This window comes from Plutella xylostella, chromosome 12, assembly GCF_932276165.1.
Source record: "Plutella xylostella chromosome 12, ilPluXylo3.1, whole genome shotgun sequence".
Taxonomy (NCBI): domain Eukaryota; kingdom Metazoa; phylum Arthropoda; class Insecta; order Lepidoptera; family Plutellidae; genus Plutella; species Plutella xylostella.
In genome coordinates, this window is record NC_063992.1 from 2,806,846 (window position 1) to 2,825,508 (window position 18,663).

The window sequence follows — 18,663 nt, forward strand, 5'->3', positions numbered from 1 at the left end:
GGCCCTAACGAAACTGCTTGACAAAGAAGTAAACTTTCCTTACTTTGCCAAGGTAAAAGTAATAAATTGTAGACAAGCTCAAAGACGTCGAGAACAATCGTACAACAATGAACGTAATTTGACAGTAACACACGCTCAATATGCAAAATCTGCACGGAGCGAATCGGATTTTCCGGGGCTAAAGGCCAAGAGCCAAATGGGATGTGATAATAATGATGGTGTTGAATTTAATCGATACAATCTGGACCCGACGCCGGAGCCGTGTAATTGACGTGGCGGGCGTGAAGCGCCGGCGGCCGCTGCTCGGGATCACTCGAGAAAATATCACATGCGAATCACTCGAATCGCTCGCTCGCTCGTGAATCGATCGGACAATTGCCGCTGTCAAAGTGCTCGAGCACCCGTCGGGACTACAATGATAGCGATCGAGTAGCGCCACTCAGAGACGGCCGTACTGCCACTGCAGGTGCCTGAATTATCACCTGTAACGCTCGTCGTATAAATATCGTAGGCGCCATCGCTTCACATAACCCAGATCAAACTAATTCAGTAAGCCGATTCAAATGTCCATAGCCGCAGGCTGTACGCCGATTAAACAAATTTTCTTGTTCAATGGACATTGCAAAGTGGCCATGGCACGAGCCTGATTTAGCATTAGCAGAATGTAGCCAGCCGCTGCTAGAACAAGGGGGGTGTTCTAAAAGTGCATTTGGCCCCGCCCCCGCCCTTTATGGCCCATTAGATGCGTCCGCGCGAAATCGTCATTTGCATAAGCGGCTTGGCGCTCCACACTCCGTAATTGGGATCACACGGGGGCTCAACTACCACAGCTTCACCACTTTATTTGGCGACCCCCCGCCCCCCCGCGGCCGGGGCAGGCGTGAAAGGGGCACAACTGTGCAGTACCAGCTCTTAGACTTAACATTGGTTGGTGTTAAAGTTTGCTCCTGTTTGCTTTGCACTTACGTGCTGTGCTTTTAGTCTCGCTGAATAATTACAGTCTGCGAGGTATTCGAATCAAAGACGATATGAAATAGTTCCACCCCCGGCTCTCCGGGGAGCATCTAAGTGGTTGAAATGCAAAGATACGACTGACTTCCCAGCGCTTGGTAGCTAACTCCGCTCGTAATTATTTATTTGTGAGGTAAACTAGACGGTCTGAGAATAGATTAATGGAAAGTTCGGAAACCGCAGAGCCCTGAAGGGTCTGAAAAGTCTGAAATATGTTTCACGTAATTTTATGATTTTCAGGAAATTATGAAGTTATGAGTGAAGCAGTGCAGCGGTGGCTTAAAGAACTATGGCTATAATTCTGCAAAAATTTACACAGATTTCGAACTCGCAAAACCAAACTCTGGACAGATGGCGCTGCGCTCCTAACATTAGTGGCGTCATGAGTGGCCCGCTGTGTTAATTTTGGTGCGATAGTAAAAACTAACGGGACGTCTCCGCGGGACACATTACGCGGATATTAAACGTGGGACGCCGTCGGCCCCGCCGCTCATGTAGCGACAGATGGCGGCGGCGGCGGTCGCACTATTTTCTTTTCGTACGTAAAATTACTAAAGTGATTACTGAAAAGATGTTGCGCTGCTGCAATTTTACATGAAATACTACTTTATTTAAAAAAAAAATGTGAATAAGACTATTTTATAGCAGTATTTTTAACAGCATTATAGCATAGTTTAAGTCAACATTCATGGCGTTTTTCTATTGTTAGATAGATGTAACATTATAGCGGAGCCGTACAGCGTTGTTCAAGCACTCCTCAATCTATCTGTAAAAATTAAAATAAAAACGCAAAATTACTTTTTCTATGTACCTACCAAAAGATGAGTAGGTAGGTATGCCTAACCATAATTATTCATAAAATTCATAAAACTCAAATTCAGTAAAAAACAAACACAGACTACACAGAGATCCATAAAAAAATGTTATTCTTTTCTGACTTTCAGCTTTGACTGGAACAGCGTGTAATGAAAAAATAGCATGATCCAACATGCGCTAATGAATGCTATAATAAATCATTTAGAAGGGAGTTGCGTTGAAGCGTTTTGCATTTAATTAAACGAGCGTGCTGCGCGTTGCACATCTATTTGTGTACGGGAATGTTTTCAGTATCGGGTAACAGCCGCGTAGCCCTGAAAGTGGCCCGGGTGTGGGTACGGGAATCCAATTGTCAGTTATAAATAACGGCAGTGGACGGGTTCATCGGGTGTCTTGGTTGCTATTTTAGCGCTTGCACTTCACTTTACTTTGTGCAGTGTACAAAGTAAAGCGTGGGCTCGAACGGTGTGAGTACTCGCATTCCGCATACTGAAGAAATCTATTGGAATCTGTTATTTAAACATTTTTTTTACTTAGATGTATCAAAATACTTTGAAGTACAGTCAGCGGTATATGTAGCTGTACACTTTTGTACCTTGTCAAACTCACAAACTGCCTATTTGAAAAATGACGGTTTGTTATGTAGTCAGTTTGACAAGGTACAAACGAGTATAGCTCCTTATGCAGCTGACCGTACATTGACAAGCTGTAAATATACGTCGTCCGAAGTGTCTTAATATTGGCATTATAAGGGTGGGTTGCATCAACATCCCGGTTATCGTAATAGTTAAGGTTAAACTTAGCAATGACAGAGTCGTTACAGTTAATATTTTACTGCAACGTGTTGCACCATCAAATCGTCGGTCATTGTTAATGTTATTAGGGTTGCTATTCGTTTGAGACATAATTATCCCCAAAGTTATTGTGGGAAACGTTTTTATGTAAGGCAATACCAACTCTAGCTGTCGGACTGAAGCCGTCACAGAGTACATTGTAGCCGTCATTTTCTGTCAAAGCACTCAAAGTCAACATGTCACAGGAACTAGGTCTGTTGTTCCTCCAAATATTGACCAAAAGATTATCATCAATAAAACCCGCGACAAAGTAGACTCTAATAAGCCTTTATTAAGAGCGGTGGTAGCTCAGTCGGGTAAGCGCCCGCTTCTCACGCCAGAGATGCGGGTTCGATCCCGGCGCTGACATGTACCAATGAGTTCTTTTAACATAAGTACAATGTATACCATCGCTCTTACGGTGAGGAAAACATCGTGAGGAAACCTGCATATCTAGATTTAGCACATCTAGATATGTGAACCCACCAACCCGCAGTGTACCAGCGTGGTGGAGAAATGGTCCAAGCTTTGGAAGGCAGTTTAGACCTTGGGCTATGCACAAAGGTTCCATTCGAGAGAGCCAGGTGCAGGTACTTACACCCCCAGAGAATAGAATAGAATAGAAGCCTTTATTATTAATTATCTTATTAATTAATTCTTAACAAGTTAAAATATAAACTAACGATGTAATCTATTAAAATAATTATTTATTGACATCCTTCGATTATGCTCATCATTCCTGTTAACTACATAGACAGGTTCCTCTTCATCAGATGATGAATCATCATAAAAAACCTAGCTGGTGGTACAGCACAGGGTCTCTATTTTGTTTACATAATATATTATGCAGCTATGCCGTAGCCACAATAATGGGCTGCACTCTTAGTTCTTCTTAGTTCTTTCCTTATTTTCATTGATATATTTCTGTATTTGAGTGATTGCAAAATTTCTGAAAACAAGGTTATTCAATTAAAGAGTTACGTAGGTTACTTTGATATTAGATTGCTGCGCTGGACCGGCAACCGGCAGGTAGCCGGTAGTGGCTGGATAAGGATGGCCGAGGGCACAGTGTTGTTTCGCTCCTTGGAAGAGCCAATGGCTAGAAGTGGACGCTTATTTGGTGGTGAAGATGATCATTACACCTACAACATAATAATAGGTGCACTTACTTCGTCGTTGGAGGCAGTAAGAATGGTTCTAGTTTTAAAGCCAACACACGAGCCACATTTTTGAGACCTGGAACCTGCGAATCTATCAGTTCTCTGAAAGTACACCTTTCTCTTCATATTTCGTAAGTTCCGTACTTAGTCCACCTCAATCTCAATTTCTGAGGAACTTGTTTCAAGCGCTATTTCACGTAGAAGCGACATGATAAGAATTATTTAATATTAATATTTGTACGTAATACTGTTACTTTGAGGTTATACAACGCGTTTGACAGCTACTTGACTTTAACAAAAGCACTAACCGGCCAACATTGGGTGGTTATGGTTATCGTTAAAGTTATGACGTCATTTTAACTATAGTTGAATGGTGCAACCCATTTTTCGCTTAACCGATGCTTTGACAGACTATGTGACGTTTGTAATAGTTAAAGTTAAATGGTGCAACGCACCCTAAGTTTGTAAAGGGTCGTTGGCCTCAGGGTCCTCTATGAAACAAAATTCAAAATAAAAAATGGTCGTTTTGATTCTAATTTACGTTGGCAGCGCGAGGGTGGCTCGGCTGCGTTTAATATCACTCGCGGGGCGCTAATGACGTCAAATAATTGGTACTTTAAATGTAAATTGTGACACACGCACCCCATCGCCTTTATTAAATTCGGCCCGCGGAGGCAGCGCCGGTCTGTTTGTACAATCACGCAGACAATTATTTTGTCTTCAAGTATACCTTAACATAAGGGTTTAGAAACACAAGAGTGTTGCGTCTATTCTACGAGTCAGTGGTCAACTGCTCGCCTTTGGAGCTGTTTGGTTATAGGTATTTAGGTTAGCCATTATATTGTACACATACGAGCGATTAATAGGTCATCGGCAGTGCTGCCTATCTTTGAAATCTAACATAACTAGAATTGACATGTGATGTATAATTATGAAATAAAAAACCTAAACCTAAACCTAACTTATACTAACTACTTTACTTTCAAACTGTAGCTGTGTCGATGTAAATATATTATAACGATATTTTTTCAAAAACCATTATCATGTTCATGTCAGAGATACAATTATTTACAAAACCATGACAGTATCCAACAAAAATATACCCCATTCAAGGCTTAGGAAGTAAAAAGCCGGTTATATTCATAGCAAATAATACAAAGCATCTTCAAATAACAAAGTCGGACTTTCCATTTGAATTTTCCACCCTTCATAACGTATTGTTGGTGCAGAACAATGACGTCACTATGCCAACGCCGATAATTGTAGTGCTTCGTAATAATGAATCATGAAATAATATATATCTGAACGTATCAGGTTGGCTCACGGGCAGATTTTTTTCCCATTGTGTGCAGTTTTTGCTCTTTTGGCAACGTACGTACGTAGTTGCGAAACTCGTGATCCCTATTTGTTCGATAGGTGTTGTCCTCGCTAGACGTTGTCTTTGTACCTGTGTTATTTTTTATGATCTAAATGTTTGGTGTACGAATAGGTGTGAAAGTACCTAGATATACTAGGGCAAAACACCCAGTAACTGACCATGTGCCAGTAACTGACCACCTTCCTCTTCAACTCCAATAAATAAGAAATATAGCCAAGCAGGGCCATCTAGTGAACATCCAGTCTATATTGTGGTTCATTGAGAGCATTACTGATACAAAAGATTTTGCCAACCGCCAACAGATGGATAGTGAGCGATCAAAAAAGTTTAGTTGGCGCGCGAACCGAGTAAATTGCAGTTGTGACTAACGTATTTGTTAAGGTAAGTGAATTTTTTGATCGTAAAATTTACCATGAAAAAAATTGAAATCATTGAAAGAAAAAATTATACCATATAGATTTAATTATAAAGATTACGTTTTTGATAAGATTCAGCTTGTTATTTCCCGTTTGATTGTTTTTAATGGGGTGGACAGTTACTGGACGACAAAATAGCGATTTTCCAATAACTGACCACCTATGTCGGTTATTGGGATTTTTGGTTGAAGCTGAATTTAGGCAAAATAAGAACGTAATATTAAAGCTTATATGTGCCATTTTCTTGTGTCAAAATATGAGCATTCTATCTTCACTCCTTCCATTTACTGACATAGGTGGTCAGTTATTGGGTAAATTGGTGGTCAGTTACTGGTATTATTATATGTGATATATTTTTACAGCTTTTTCAGCGAGATGAAGAAGCGCCAAGATAGCAAAAAAAGTATAGAAAAGGCAATTCCACTTGTCTGAGACAAACTAGGATCAACAAGACATTCCAAAATAATTCAGGGTGACATGCAAGCACCTTTTAAAATATAGAGAATTCAAACACAAAGTCCAAGTTTGTTCCAGATTCGGTATTAGCTGATGAGGAAGATAAAAACGATAGTGGAGCATACTATCAGCCTAGGATAATGTGGATTCTCCAGGACAAAGACAGATGTCACCATTTTTCCTTAAAGATAATCCTTGGAGCAGTCCCTTCAAGAATGCAAGACCAGGAGACAAATGGCTTTCACCATCTCACTCTATGAAAAGATACTCAAATGCTATCTTCAGAACAGCTGAAGGCGTACCTAACCAATGCCAGCGCTTGTGAACCAGATGAAATTGGTTCCCCGAGCACAAAAGCACTTGGCGAACAAGACCTCAATGACGATATTAATGACCCAACCCGAATATACGTTACCGACGAAACGCGCCTCCACATTTTTCCAAAGACAGGCAAAGCCACTTCAGCAAAATAGGAAAAAGAAAGCATCACTACAATGCTAGCACCCTCAGCCGGTGCACCAACACGCCCTTCAATGGCATTATGAACGTCAGCGGATTTCAAACAGAACGGTAAAATTGGCACACAAGAAATGGGGCATTCTTCTATAAGTTGTTACCACGACCAACACCCCAGCCATTTGGAACCGATACCACAACTATCCGGAATCCACTGGCAACGCTATACTATCATTGGCAGACACAGTCATTAGTCCAGCAGCGGAAAATGCAGAAAGTACAGCGATGTTCTGCTTTAGTGACGCCTCTTCAACGAGACAAAGATTCCCTGTCCCCCTTGCAGAAATGACTACTCCTGTCTTTGGCCAAATACTTACCTACGAAAGCACGTTTCAACAGCATCCTAAATATTCCAGTTGAATCCTAAACAAAGTCATTGAAATCCCGTTCGTCAAGGCATCCATCTTTGTATCCTGAAAAACTAACCCCCAATATCTGATTCGGTCATAATTACAATGGCTAGCCTCAATGACTCTTTTAGCCGCACTGAAAGTCTCTGGGTGGGGTTTCAGCAATAATGAAAACCATCTGTCTCTGGTTCTACATCCTTGAAAGGACCGGCGGGGAAAGGGCCTACTTTTCCGGCGGGGAATTTATGTTTTCCCAGGCCGACAATACAATCCGCCACGATTCCTCCTCCTCATCAGTTGATACCGAATATGGAAAAGACCGGCTTTAGCGCTTGGATTCGCTACTTTATATTTAAGAAAATGCTCGTTTCTGGCACCATGAATGCTTCATGGGCCTGTCCCACTGATCCTGGCTTGTTCCGGACAAACAAAATCGCCCTTTCTGTGACTTATCTGAAGGTACTACATTGGGGCCACTTAATCTCCCTGAAAGCTGTAAATTTAAAATGCGTGTTCACTATGTGCATGTGTGTTTATTCCTTTGTTTTTAGTATTTAACAAAAATGCATAAACTTGTGTTTTTAATAAATAAATGGTTGATTATTAGGATAAGATATCATTTAAATTATGCATTAATCTGATTAATTAATTTAATGCACTTTTCAGTTAAGAAACCTTGAGCAAAAGTGATGTGTCACACATTAAAAGAGACCAGAGGATCGGTACTATTACATGAAGTAATCAAATAAATAAATAATAATAAGATTTAATCATAATTCCATTTTTAAACCATTTTAAATTGGTGGTCAGTTACTGGCATCGAGTGTGGTCAGTTACTAGATTTTAGTGGTCAGTTACTGGGAAAATCACTACTTTTTGTTTGCAAAAATATATAAAATATGAGTAACTTCTACATGTTTGCTATTTACTCAGGAATGTAGCTCTGTTATTCTAGTTTCTAAAACAAAAATCGGATTTAATAAGCGATAACAATTGAGCCCGCTACAGATAAATTACTGGAACAACTCCCTTAAGGTGGTCAGTTACTGGGTGTTTTACCCTACACACAAGAAAATATGAAAAGAGATAATGTAAGTAATGTAAGGCACTTGAAAATAAATAAAAACTTAAAATGCGACCTAAAATTTAAATTTACCAGACACTGATGTTGATTCTGAAGGCAGAAATTCTAATTTTAACGCTGTCAAACTAAAAAAATTGCTAGCATAAAATGACATTTACAGAAACAATCATAGAGTCGAATTTTAAACAAAGAAATTAAGGTTTTGACAGCATTAAAATTAGAATTTCCGCCTTCAGAATCGGCATCACTGAAAGCAATTAGGTAACTAAATTTAAGACAGTTATGTTTTTTTTTTTTATTTTTTTTTTTAAAGTTTTTATTATCACTCCACAGACTTTATGTCCGTGCCTTTTTGAGAGATCAATATATTGTGAGAGTTTGGTTGTTTTTTGTCTTCATCTTTTAACTACTCACTACTCAATGTGGAAGCTTATAATATATATATTTTATCTTTTATATATATATATACCTATATATTATTAATTTTTTTTTTTTTTGCACTCCTGGAGGAAAATCTACAAGACAGTTATGTTCAAACTGCATATTTTGGTAATTTTATTACATTTAACGCTGATAAATCATGGGAGTCCAACAGGTAACGGGCCGTTTTTCCCCGTTTTTTCAAGCCCGCACGCAGAGTGCGTGACGTCAGACGACCGTCGAACCGAAAAAAAGGGAAATCAATTGCGATGTACCAACCCGCAGCCCGACCACTCCACGTGGACCCGCCCCCCGCTTCGCACCGTTTCAAATACTCACTAAATCCTACAGCGTCTCTATTGTATGACAGGTCAAGTAACGCTGGGCGCTCAGCCACCCTAAGCACACAATAGGCCTTCCCCTTCAAATCGAACCCTAATTAGTAAAATCCACTCGAATATCTCCCGAATGGAAATATGTATAGAAATTATATCGCAATTTGTCCGAAGCTGTGCTCTTTTAATTAATTTTCTCGCTCTACTTTATCTTTTTCCGCCCGTTATTTTGCTCTGGCTAAGCTTAGTGCTCAGTCGATTTTTTGCTAATTGTTCCACGGAATTATAACTTATAATAAAAATGTATTAGTAAGGTTTTCTTTTTTAAATGAAAGTGGGTAACAACTTAAGAAGGTACCTATAATAAATATAATATTTTATGAACCTATAGAAAATAAAGTAATGTTACCTAGGTAGGTATATGGCCGGTTATTTGTACACAAAATATGGAGCGTGTTAGGCCTTACAACAATATGGCTTAGATGTTTAGTGAATTTTATCAATGATTGTGATCACTGACGCAGTCTGTCGAATTGACTGGAGCACTCCATAAGTCCACATTTTTATACAGGGGGATAGTGTGCGTTGATTTAAACTCGTCGCTTCGTGTTGTCGCTTCGGCTACATCAAAGCTGAATTCGTTTAGATGTTGTTTATCAACTTGTTGTATCAACCCGCCTTTGTTTTGTCGAGCTTATGTTTGCTAACGGATTATTTGATTTCGCTTTCGCCCCGTTTTTGTGATCACAGAATGCACCCCCTACATGTTTGATAAGTGAGCGATTGTATCGCTACACTTTTGATGTTAAATAAATTGATAAAGTGAAAACAAGAGAAAATAGTGAGAAACATATTACGTTATTTGACGACGAAAACAGTTTTTGATAGTCTTGTTTTACACATACTGTTTTGTAGTCTTATTTCAGACATTATTATTACGTCACATGGTATGTAATTTATACATTATGGCTACTAAGCTGTATTAAAAATGGAGGTTATCAATTCGTCTGTATGTTTTCGTCAACCATTTTGAATTTCACTCCGTACTCGTCTGAAAACATGAGGCTACACATTTCTGTACCGGAAACCCACTTTGAAAAGAAAACATTAAAACGCAGTGTTGTTTTCACTCACTACTTTTCTTCCCTGAACACAAAGATGTGTCCATCACTTCCCTTCGTACAACGTATGCTGGCGTTGTAGATTATACGTTTCAAAGGCGTACGAGAAGAATATAATAGTACTCAGTGTTTCAAAATAGGGTGTAGAAATAAATAGATATTTGTGTTTGTTATTTAGCCTAACCTAGTATTAAGATACATTGTTACTAACACTTACTATGGACTATGTGGTCTGAAAATAAATATTTATTATTATTATTATAGTAAGTAGACATAACTACACACACGTATGAATAACATAATTATTCAATTTAATCCGTTATTGCACAAATTTAAACATAAGTATACAAAGGGTGGACTTAATGCTATGAGCATTTTCTACCATTTTCTAATTATGTTCAACTCTTAACCTTATACACAGGATGTTAATACAGAAATACGTCTTTAAATACAGAAAACTATTATATAATTTGTATTAGCCGATCTTTTTTAGTAAATAATTTCAATTTATAAACCACTTGCTGCGCCGACTTGTTCCACATTTACCCCGACGGGTTGGACCCAGACGGAAATTTCGGCAAAAAGAAAAACTCTTCCGTACATATGTGTAGTTTCCCGAGATCGCGGGTAGCGTTTGCCGACACCAGTGTAACTATCTTGCTGTGTGTTTGTTTTCTCGTCTAGGGAGGAAAAGGGGATGGAAAGGGGGAGAGGGGCAGCACCTGTTGCCTCCTCCGCGGAGACCTAATCCAGCAGGAGATCAAATAACAAAAAAATACTGTATCAGACGATTCGAATACTCTATGCGCTTGCTTCCAGCTATAGCGTTTAGAAATGTCGATTCTCCTGCCCGCCCTTTTTACTGTATTCAATATTTACGCTGCCATTTCGCTCTGGCTGTTTTTTCTCCCATCTCTCTACCTTTTTGATTGCGTCTCTCCTTATCGAATGGTGGGTTTGTTTGTGTTTGGTCCCAGTAAATAAAGTGATAGATGATATCGTTGCCGTGTAAACAGTATTATGCAAATATATTGCGGTGAAAGTTTCAGGTATTGCAGGTATTTGATATTCATTCATAAACAGCGACAAATAGTGGAGCCGCATACCGCAGATAAAACCAATGTTTGAATTGAATCAATATAAATAATTTATTCCATATTTTAGTATAATATTATTATGAATGTATTATGGCTAACTTAGTTTTTTATTTTTTCAGGTATGTCCCGAGTTCGAACAGTTTTTTGTAAGTTTAATTTGTTCGTATTTTTATTCGTTTAGCCCTGTACCGAATCGTGTCTCATTTTATACAAATATTTTTCTTTACCATAGTCATATTAATATCGCATAATAATGCGTACAGTACCTATCAGTTTGTTGTTGATATTCCTTGGATTAAATTTTATTGTTTTATGTTTGTTGTACTTATTTGAAAATGTTTTGGTGGTTTTAAAGTACCAAAAATATGTGTTTCGAAAAATATATTTACATTACCTATTGAAAGTAAATAAATACTAAAAGAAGGATATCCGTACGAGTGCTCCTCATGTATGTATGTATATGACAAACAACAAACAGAAAACTTCTAAAAAATTACATAAAATAGGTAAGATCGTGTAGGCATGATTCTTTTTAAGAGAAACGTAGGTAACTACTACCCTACATCACATACATGCAGTATGGAACTCATTCAATCTCACTGGCGATCGTGATTAAAATTCTCCTCGTACCAGCTTAGCTACTCACGACTAGGAACTCTTTAAACTCCTCGCATAGGTACCTATCACGGCAGCACTCTCATCAATGAAACAAGAATAGCGTTTTCATTCTTAGCAGATTTTTTGCAAAGGGGTGTATGTAGGTATTATGAAACAAAAGATTCCATGATATTTTTTCATCCTAACTTTTGGTATTGTGAACGTGGATGTTGGCACTTGGACGCCACAATCTGAAACTGCCTCGAAAGGCAGTTGATCGATGCTGTGACCGCTAACTATCCTTTAAACAGAATCGCGCGCCGTCCTTGACTTGCTCCCGCTTCCCAAATGTAACATAACATCTAAAATGTAAAGCGGCTGATATTTTCGACTAAACTTGAGCCAAGTGTCAATGTCTCGCTTCGGAAACTGTCCGAATAACCAGATATTTGGGGCGCGTCACGGCCGACTCGGCGAATTTACCGCGCCGTAGCACCTGTCCCGTATAACTGGGACATTTATACACTTGCCGAATCAACCCGTTGGGGTTAAAGTTTCAATCTTGTCCCATTTTCCAGGAATAGAGTCTGCGCTTTCGCCGCGGCGCGCGCTTTCGACAGTTCAGAGACAATTAGCGACTGAGCGGCTGATGATGCTAATTTGCTATCGTAAAGTATGGTGGTAGTGAGTTTGGGGTCACTGGCATTCATTTTAATCCTGTTGTTGTAAAAATATACCTAAACATCTTCTTAGATGGACTTTCACTAAATGTTAAACGTATTTAGTCGTCTTTCAGTACAAAATGTAGTTATTTAAAAAAACTTAAATATGTAAATAACAACAGTATAGTGCATAATATATTTAAGTACTATACAATACCCTTCCTTCACTGGAAGGAGACCCGTGCCCCAGCAGTGGGGACGTAATGGGTCGTGATGATGACTATACAATACAATTTGATAAAATAAAGGGTTGTGAACAACTTGTTTAGGACTTCAAAATGGTTATGGAAAAAGCTTTTTTGATTGACCGACAGCGAACAGGCTTCTCGGCTTAGAATATTATTTTTGAACACCATGCGAGTATCGGTTTCAACAGAGCAAGTTGGTCAGTGAGCTACCCACATTAGCATGCAAGATGCGGACTCACATAACAAGCACACAAACGTCACTTGACGAGCCCTGAATATGCCAGCGGCGTACCGCGTACCTTGGCGAGAGAAATGTATTGCATTAACATGTCTATGACGGCAAGTCAAGCAAGAGGGAGACAGCGAGAGGTCGGAGGTAGAGAGTGAGTGAATGAGATGCAAGACGGAAATATCGTCGGGTACGGTGGGCGGAAGTTGCGCGAGCGCCGGCGGCCGTTTCCGGTCCGCCCTCGTTAGAGCCTTTGTTACAGCTGCGCTAGGCCTCGATTGACGTACACCGGACGCCATATTGTCAGCGCATTATATGAATATGGGTGACTGCACTGGGGAGTATTGATTTAAATTATAACTGGAGACGAAAGTTTTAAGAGGTTTCGTTGAAGTTTGTTCTCGAGTAAGCTACAATGTACAGTGTAATAATGAAAGCTTCACTTCGTAAACAACAAGTTTAGGTAACCAAAGTCATAAACTGAGTCAATTTATCTTAATGATAGCTCCGCGAGATAACTGCACAAAGTGGAGCCGTAAAGCAGGCGCCGCCGCCGCTTATGAGGAAAAATTGTGTCTCAACCTTGCCCGAACCGCATCATATATTACGAAAATAAATTTACAAGAACAGGAAGTAATAAAACTTAATGCAAACGCGACACAACGATGTTTGTCGATCTCGAAGCTGAGCCAGTGTGCCGTGACCGGCGTGGCTTGGCCTCCGGTCCCTGTGGCCCACTGTAGGCACCCCGAGGAGTGGCGGAGCTCTCCAACGGTGGTTGGTCATAAAATTTCTAGGTGTATGTAATGGAGTAAACACATTAGGACGGCTCCTCGATCGTGACACTGGCTTTGCGGCGACTTTTTCGGACGCACGAATATAAACGTGGCGGGCGAGATTTTTCTTGGCCTTTATTTTTTCCCGCGCGCCCTGTTTTTATTATGACGAGGTTTTGTTAATGGTCTAACCTTTCCCTATCCGACAATGGAGAAATAAATGCTTTGATTGGTACTTAGTATATTTTATTGCGGTATTAAAGGACTACATGTGTTGTAAATGTTTCACGCTGAAATACTTGGCAGCGTGGGGTGCAAGTGATAAATGCCAAAGCTTTAGTTGGCATTGCACCCTAACACCGTAGCTAATCGTGAACAGTTGATAGTAATTGATTAGTTTACATTACGGCTACATTTTACGGAGACGAATTTAAAATATCTGGCATATTACGTACAACATAACATATTTTAAATATTTTTTAACCACAGATATACATATATTAGTAGAAACGTAATTAAACGTATTTTCGAAATAAAAAAAAAAATTATGTGTAAGCACAAAATTCAATTTCCTATGTACTTATTTCGACACCACCCTACCACTATCTACATTACAAAGTCGGCATAAAATCTCATATTTCATTCCAAAAAATATCAAATTTCGGACACGATCACTATATTTTCTTCTGCACTGTGCTCCCTCTTAGCCCTTCCTATTCTCTCCCTACGCATAGATTCCTCTATAATTATTTCCGGTCGATCGTGTATGTTGGATGCGGAACTTTAGGGGACCAATTAACCCTTCAGGCCATAATATGGAGGGCTAGCATATTTTTTCTACTCCATCATTGCGTATTTGGAGCATAAAAATGCGAATAAGAAAGAGTGCAGACTTTTATCGCACGATTAGACTCTTGGGTTACTGAACCAAAGAATTTGCTTAATAAATATTTAATAATGGTATTGTGTGATGTATTTCTATGAATAAAACGAAGATGCTTGTATAGATCTGGCATATTGTTTTTTCTGATGAAACAGACGTGCTAGTGTGACTTTCTGTGCAAAAAATACTGAAAATATTTTTTATCCTTACGATGCCGAAAGGTAGCCGCTAGTCTTTAGATAGTGAACAAATCTCAATTCGCCCTCACATCAACTTTCCAACGAAATTGTATACAAACAACAGGGTCCGATTAAAAGTTACCCGGTTCAACCACAGCTCAAAGGTGGGGCGCGGCGAGTGAGGCCCGACAGCCCATGGGCACACACTAACTGGAGTAGTGGACTAGCTTCACAGCAAACTAGAAGAAACTATAATACTTATAATAAAATTAAAACAATTAGGTATACCTGCACGCTTCGGTGCTTCGGACAGCCCGGTAGCTGTTTCGGCAGCAGTCGTAAAGCCTAGTCAGAGGCCTTAGGCCAGCTAAACATCTGACAGTTGGGTCGGGTTGACCATTTATCCGACAAATCTCTCGGCACAAACTTGCTTGTGATGGGGTCCACCAACCCGCACTGGGCCAGCGTGGTGAACTATAGACCTAAAACCTTTCCTTTATTGGAAGGAGACCCGTGCCCCAGCAGAGGGGACGTGATGGGTTGTGATTATGATGGTGATGATCATAAAATTTACCATATTATCAAGGATATTTCGGTGTTTTCAATATTCTAACATCAGATTGATAACAACAAGTAGGTACAACTAGAATACGGTTTACTTACTGCCACACCTTATATCGTTACTGTGCCATAGGTGGCTTTTGACGAGCTAACAGGCACGACGGGAAATAAGTCCGATGTGATGGAAAACCAATTTAAAGTTTGACACGAGGTGCTGTGTACCGACATACACTGTGCTAGCCACACGCTTGAGGTATATTTATGCATATAGGTACCTATGTATAGTGCTTTATAATACTTGCAAGATTAATTTAATATGATTTAAGAAAAATGGATGTTCTGTTCAGTTATATTAAATAAATATTTATTTACTAAATTACTTATGTTTTTTTGCGTCTTTCACAAATCAAAATCATCATCATAACATGTCAAAACTATAAGCAGTATACACAAACCACTCAGCCAACAAATTGAAAATATTGGTGCGAAAGACTTTAATCAATTGCATTGAAATAAACCCCTTTCCATTTCTCAGCTTCAGGTGTCAGATTTCGAAACATAAATCCGTATCACGTGCATGTGTGAGCTAACCCTGTGCCGCGCGGGGGTGGGTCGGGCGCGCCGCTGCATAACTACCGTCTGTCCGGCGGCAGCGGGCAGAGGACGCCGGTCAACAAAGGGTTGATATGTCATGAACCAAACTGATCGGTTTTCACTGAGATCGCAGGATCGGCTGACGATTGAAGAGTGATAAAGTTTGGGACCTATGCGAAAAAGATGCAAAGATTTATTCGATATGATTATGCAAATACACTGAAAAATCAAGCTCTAAATATTCATGTTCATGTCTCTAAATACAACGAATTCATGAGAAAACCACTATTCTTATCGTGAAAATTCAATTTAAACATGAAAAGGCCTGCCATTTATGCAAATCAGCAAAAAATAAACACTGTGCTCACTCACGCATTTGCTCGCCAAGGGTAATACAATGTATTCTGGGAAGGAAACAAAAGTCGAGTCAACAACGAGTAACCGCTGAAGATAAGCGCTATTACCCCGTATCACGAACAAACCTGCGTATCTTCACTTCCCTAACACAATTTTAGCACCCCCAAAACTAAACTACGTGTCAATTCGCAACGAAAGCAATTATGTGAAAAAGGGACGTCAACATTTACAATTATGCGAAAGAGGGATGCCCACATTTACATAGAGGGCGTTGATGGTGGCGCGATTGAAATCGCTAAAATAAAATGTACCTCGATGCAGCGTTGACGGCATGACGAGGCGAAAATTTGGATATGCAAGATGGCTGCGCGTGCCCCGGGGAAATGTAGCCAATTGCGAGCCCGATTTAAACACGTCTGACAGAAATCATCGCTCGTAATAATTGTCTCACTCACACCACCCAAATTACGGAGGGGAAACCTTTGTCAGCAAAATTAGGTCAGATTTTGAAACAATTTTTAATTCAAAACAGACAGAAAGAGTTTCTTTTTGCATCCATTCGATCGATGTGTACACAGCGCGCTGACTTGATCCCATGATTTAGATATCCATCACGGGTTGTGAGCTGTCATGGCTGAAATATATTCACGCGTTTTTAAAAGTGTGTTTTGCGGAAGGCGTCAGAACTCGTGCACTGTCCCATTGAAGCTCGCTCGCTTTTCCTCTGAAAAAACACCAGCACGATAGTGCTATTCATAAACGCACAACACCAACTCTGCAGCGCCAACTGAACAAAACACCCGCTATACTTTATTTACCCAGTGTTAAGTACTAAATTGAAATAGCAAAAAGACTAAAAGATTAAACTGCTCAAGTGGATTTGAGATCCGCCAGGGCTCTACGGCACTAAGTAATGGATATTCTTAGAAGTAAAACTTCAATAATGTTAAGTAAACTTTTAATGGAAGTATAGGATTTCTATTTACTATCGGAAGGTTCTAGCGGTTTACCTTGGGGTTGAGTGTAATGGAGATTGCAATTTTCTCCAACAATAAGTTTAGTGCGCGCTTGAAGTTGTGCCGGCAGTGCGAGGTGCCACGCACTCACGAAAGTTAATACTTGGGGTAGTATTACAATTTCATCAAGGAGTTTAATTATATTGTGGCTGAAAAAATCATAGGTTTTCAATCGGTAGTTTTAATTATAATTATATGTACATACTTATTAATCAAGTTACTGTTCATATTAATTACTTAAGCAATAGAATCGTTATCAACAGTTACTCACATTTTTCACAATCATCAGTTACATTGAAATATTATTCGTCGTAAACAATATTGACTAAAATCTAAAGTCTGAATAAAATTATACATGCTGTAATCCCCCATTCGGGAGTTCACTTTCTGTATATCCGCATAGTTTGCGTGCCCATTCGTTATTCATAATATTTTGCTGCTATAACGCACAGGCGGAGTCTCTAATGAGCAACAAATGGACTACATACTACTACATAAAGGTATATAGGTATATATATACAGGATGGGTGCTACGGAGCGGTGGCACTGCTCTCCTGGTGTCCGGAGAATTTAGGGCCCGTAACGAACGGTGGCGGGGCTTGGAATAAATGTGTTTTCCAGCTGAAATCACCCTATAATTTTATTTTCTCGACTTGACGTTTTCTTTTTGAACGGCGATTGAGTAGTGTATACTGATTAGCTAGATATAGGTTTCTAGTGAGTTGTAAATTATATTTTTTTTACGAAGCACGGTGTTTGTAGTTATTGTATTATATTGAATTTCTTTTATTCCATGTAAATTGTATTTTATTTTGTACTTTGTCTCTACAGACAAGATTTTGACAGTTTTAGTCTAATTTCTGGCAAACCTATCACGTAAACGTATTGTATAGATATTTTAATATTCTCAGTTAAAAAGTATAGTAAGTAGGTATAGTACCAATTAATCTGTCATACTTAAAAAATCACCCGTTAAGTTCTAAATAATAAATGTTCAAATACAATCATATTCGGTTAAAGCAGTGTACAGTATACCACTGGAAAATTATCAAATAATTTGTCTCTATAATTAACTTTACACTGACATTTTCTTAATTATCAGTCCTTCTATCTTTGAGTCGACATGTGCGGAACGTAATGACACTCGAAAATTATTATGCCTCAGCGTTTCTTTGATACGTCTCCACCCTCTCTGCTTAAGTATATCAAGGTCCTTTATATTGGGAGTCGTTCTAAGAGTGAAGCTTTTGTAAAAGGAAAAAATAGGAACCCCGGAAAATGGTGGGTTTTAAACGCTTATAAAATACCGTGTATTTTTAAGTGCAGAATCTTTTTAATTCTGTACAGCGAGCGGTCAGCCAGCTTGCAGAGGTGCGGTTAGATTTTTTTAAATAATTTGCTTTCATTTTTGTCATATGAGTCAAAGCCAAGTTAAGGGATAAGTTCATATCCAATCCTTATCTATCGATCTATCATTAATCAGGTAATTAAATAACTCCGTAATTTCAGTACAGTGTTACACTGACTGCAATCATTTGAGTAAAAATCTAATTAATTATGCGATATGG

At 39.1% G+C, this 18,663-nt stretch overlaps 1 protein-coding gene and 1 long non-coding RNA gene across 9 annotated transcripts in view; one reads left to right on the forward strand and one right to left on the reverse strand.

Annotated features, from left to right (window-relative positions):
• The window catches only part of LOC105388446 (CUGBP Elav-like family member 1), a 262,076-nt gene that overhangs the window by 81,721 nt on the left and 161,692 nt on the right, over positions 1–18,663 (forward strand). For 5 of the 8 annotated variants that reach the window (XM_048624510.1, XM_038119470.2, XM_048624508.1 and 2 more), the window contains exon 4: positions 11,113–11,139. The exons of the other annotated variants lie outside the window; for them this stretch is intronic. In XM_048624510.1, the coding sequence (XP_048480467.1) occupies positions 11,113–11,139 (27 nt within the window). The remainder of the gene's footprint in view (positions 1–11,112; positions 11,140–18,663) is intronic. 8 annotated transcript variants of the gene reach the window in all.
• LOC125489258 lies at positions 3,348–3,922 on the reverse strand. Its single transcript, XR_007266839.1, has 2 exons — positions 3,830–3,922; positions 3,348–3,609 (listed from the first exon to the last, which is right to left on the reverse strand). It is a non-coding gene; the product is annotated as an uncharacterized LOC125489258 (long non-coding RNA).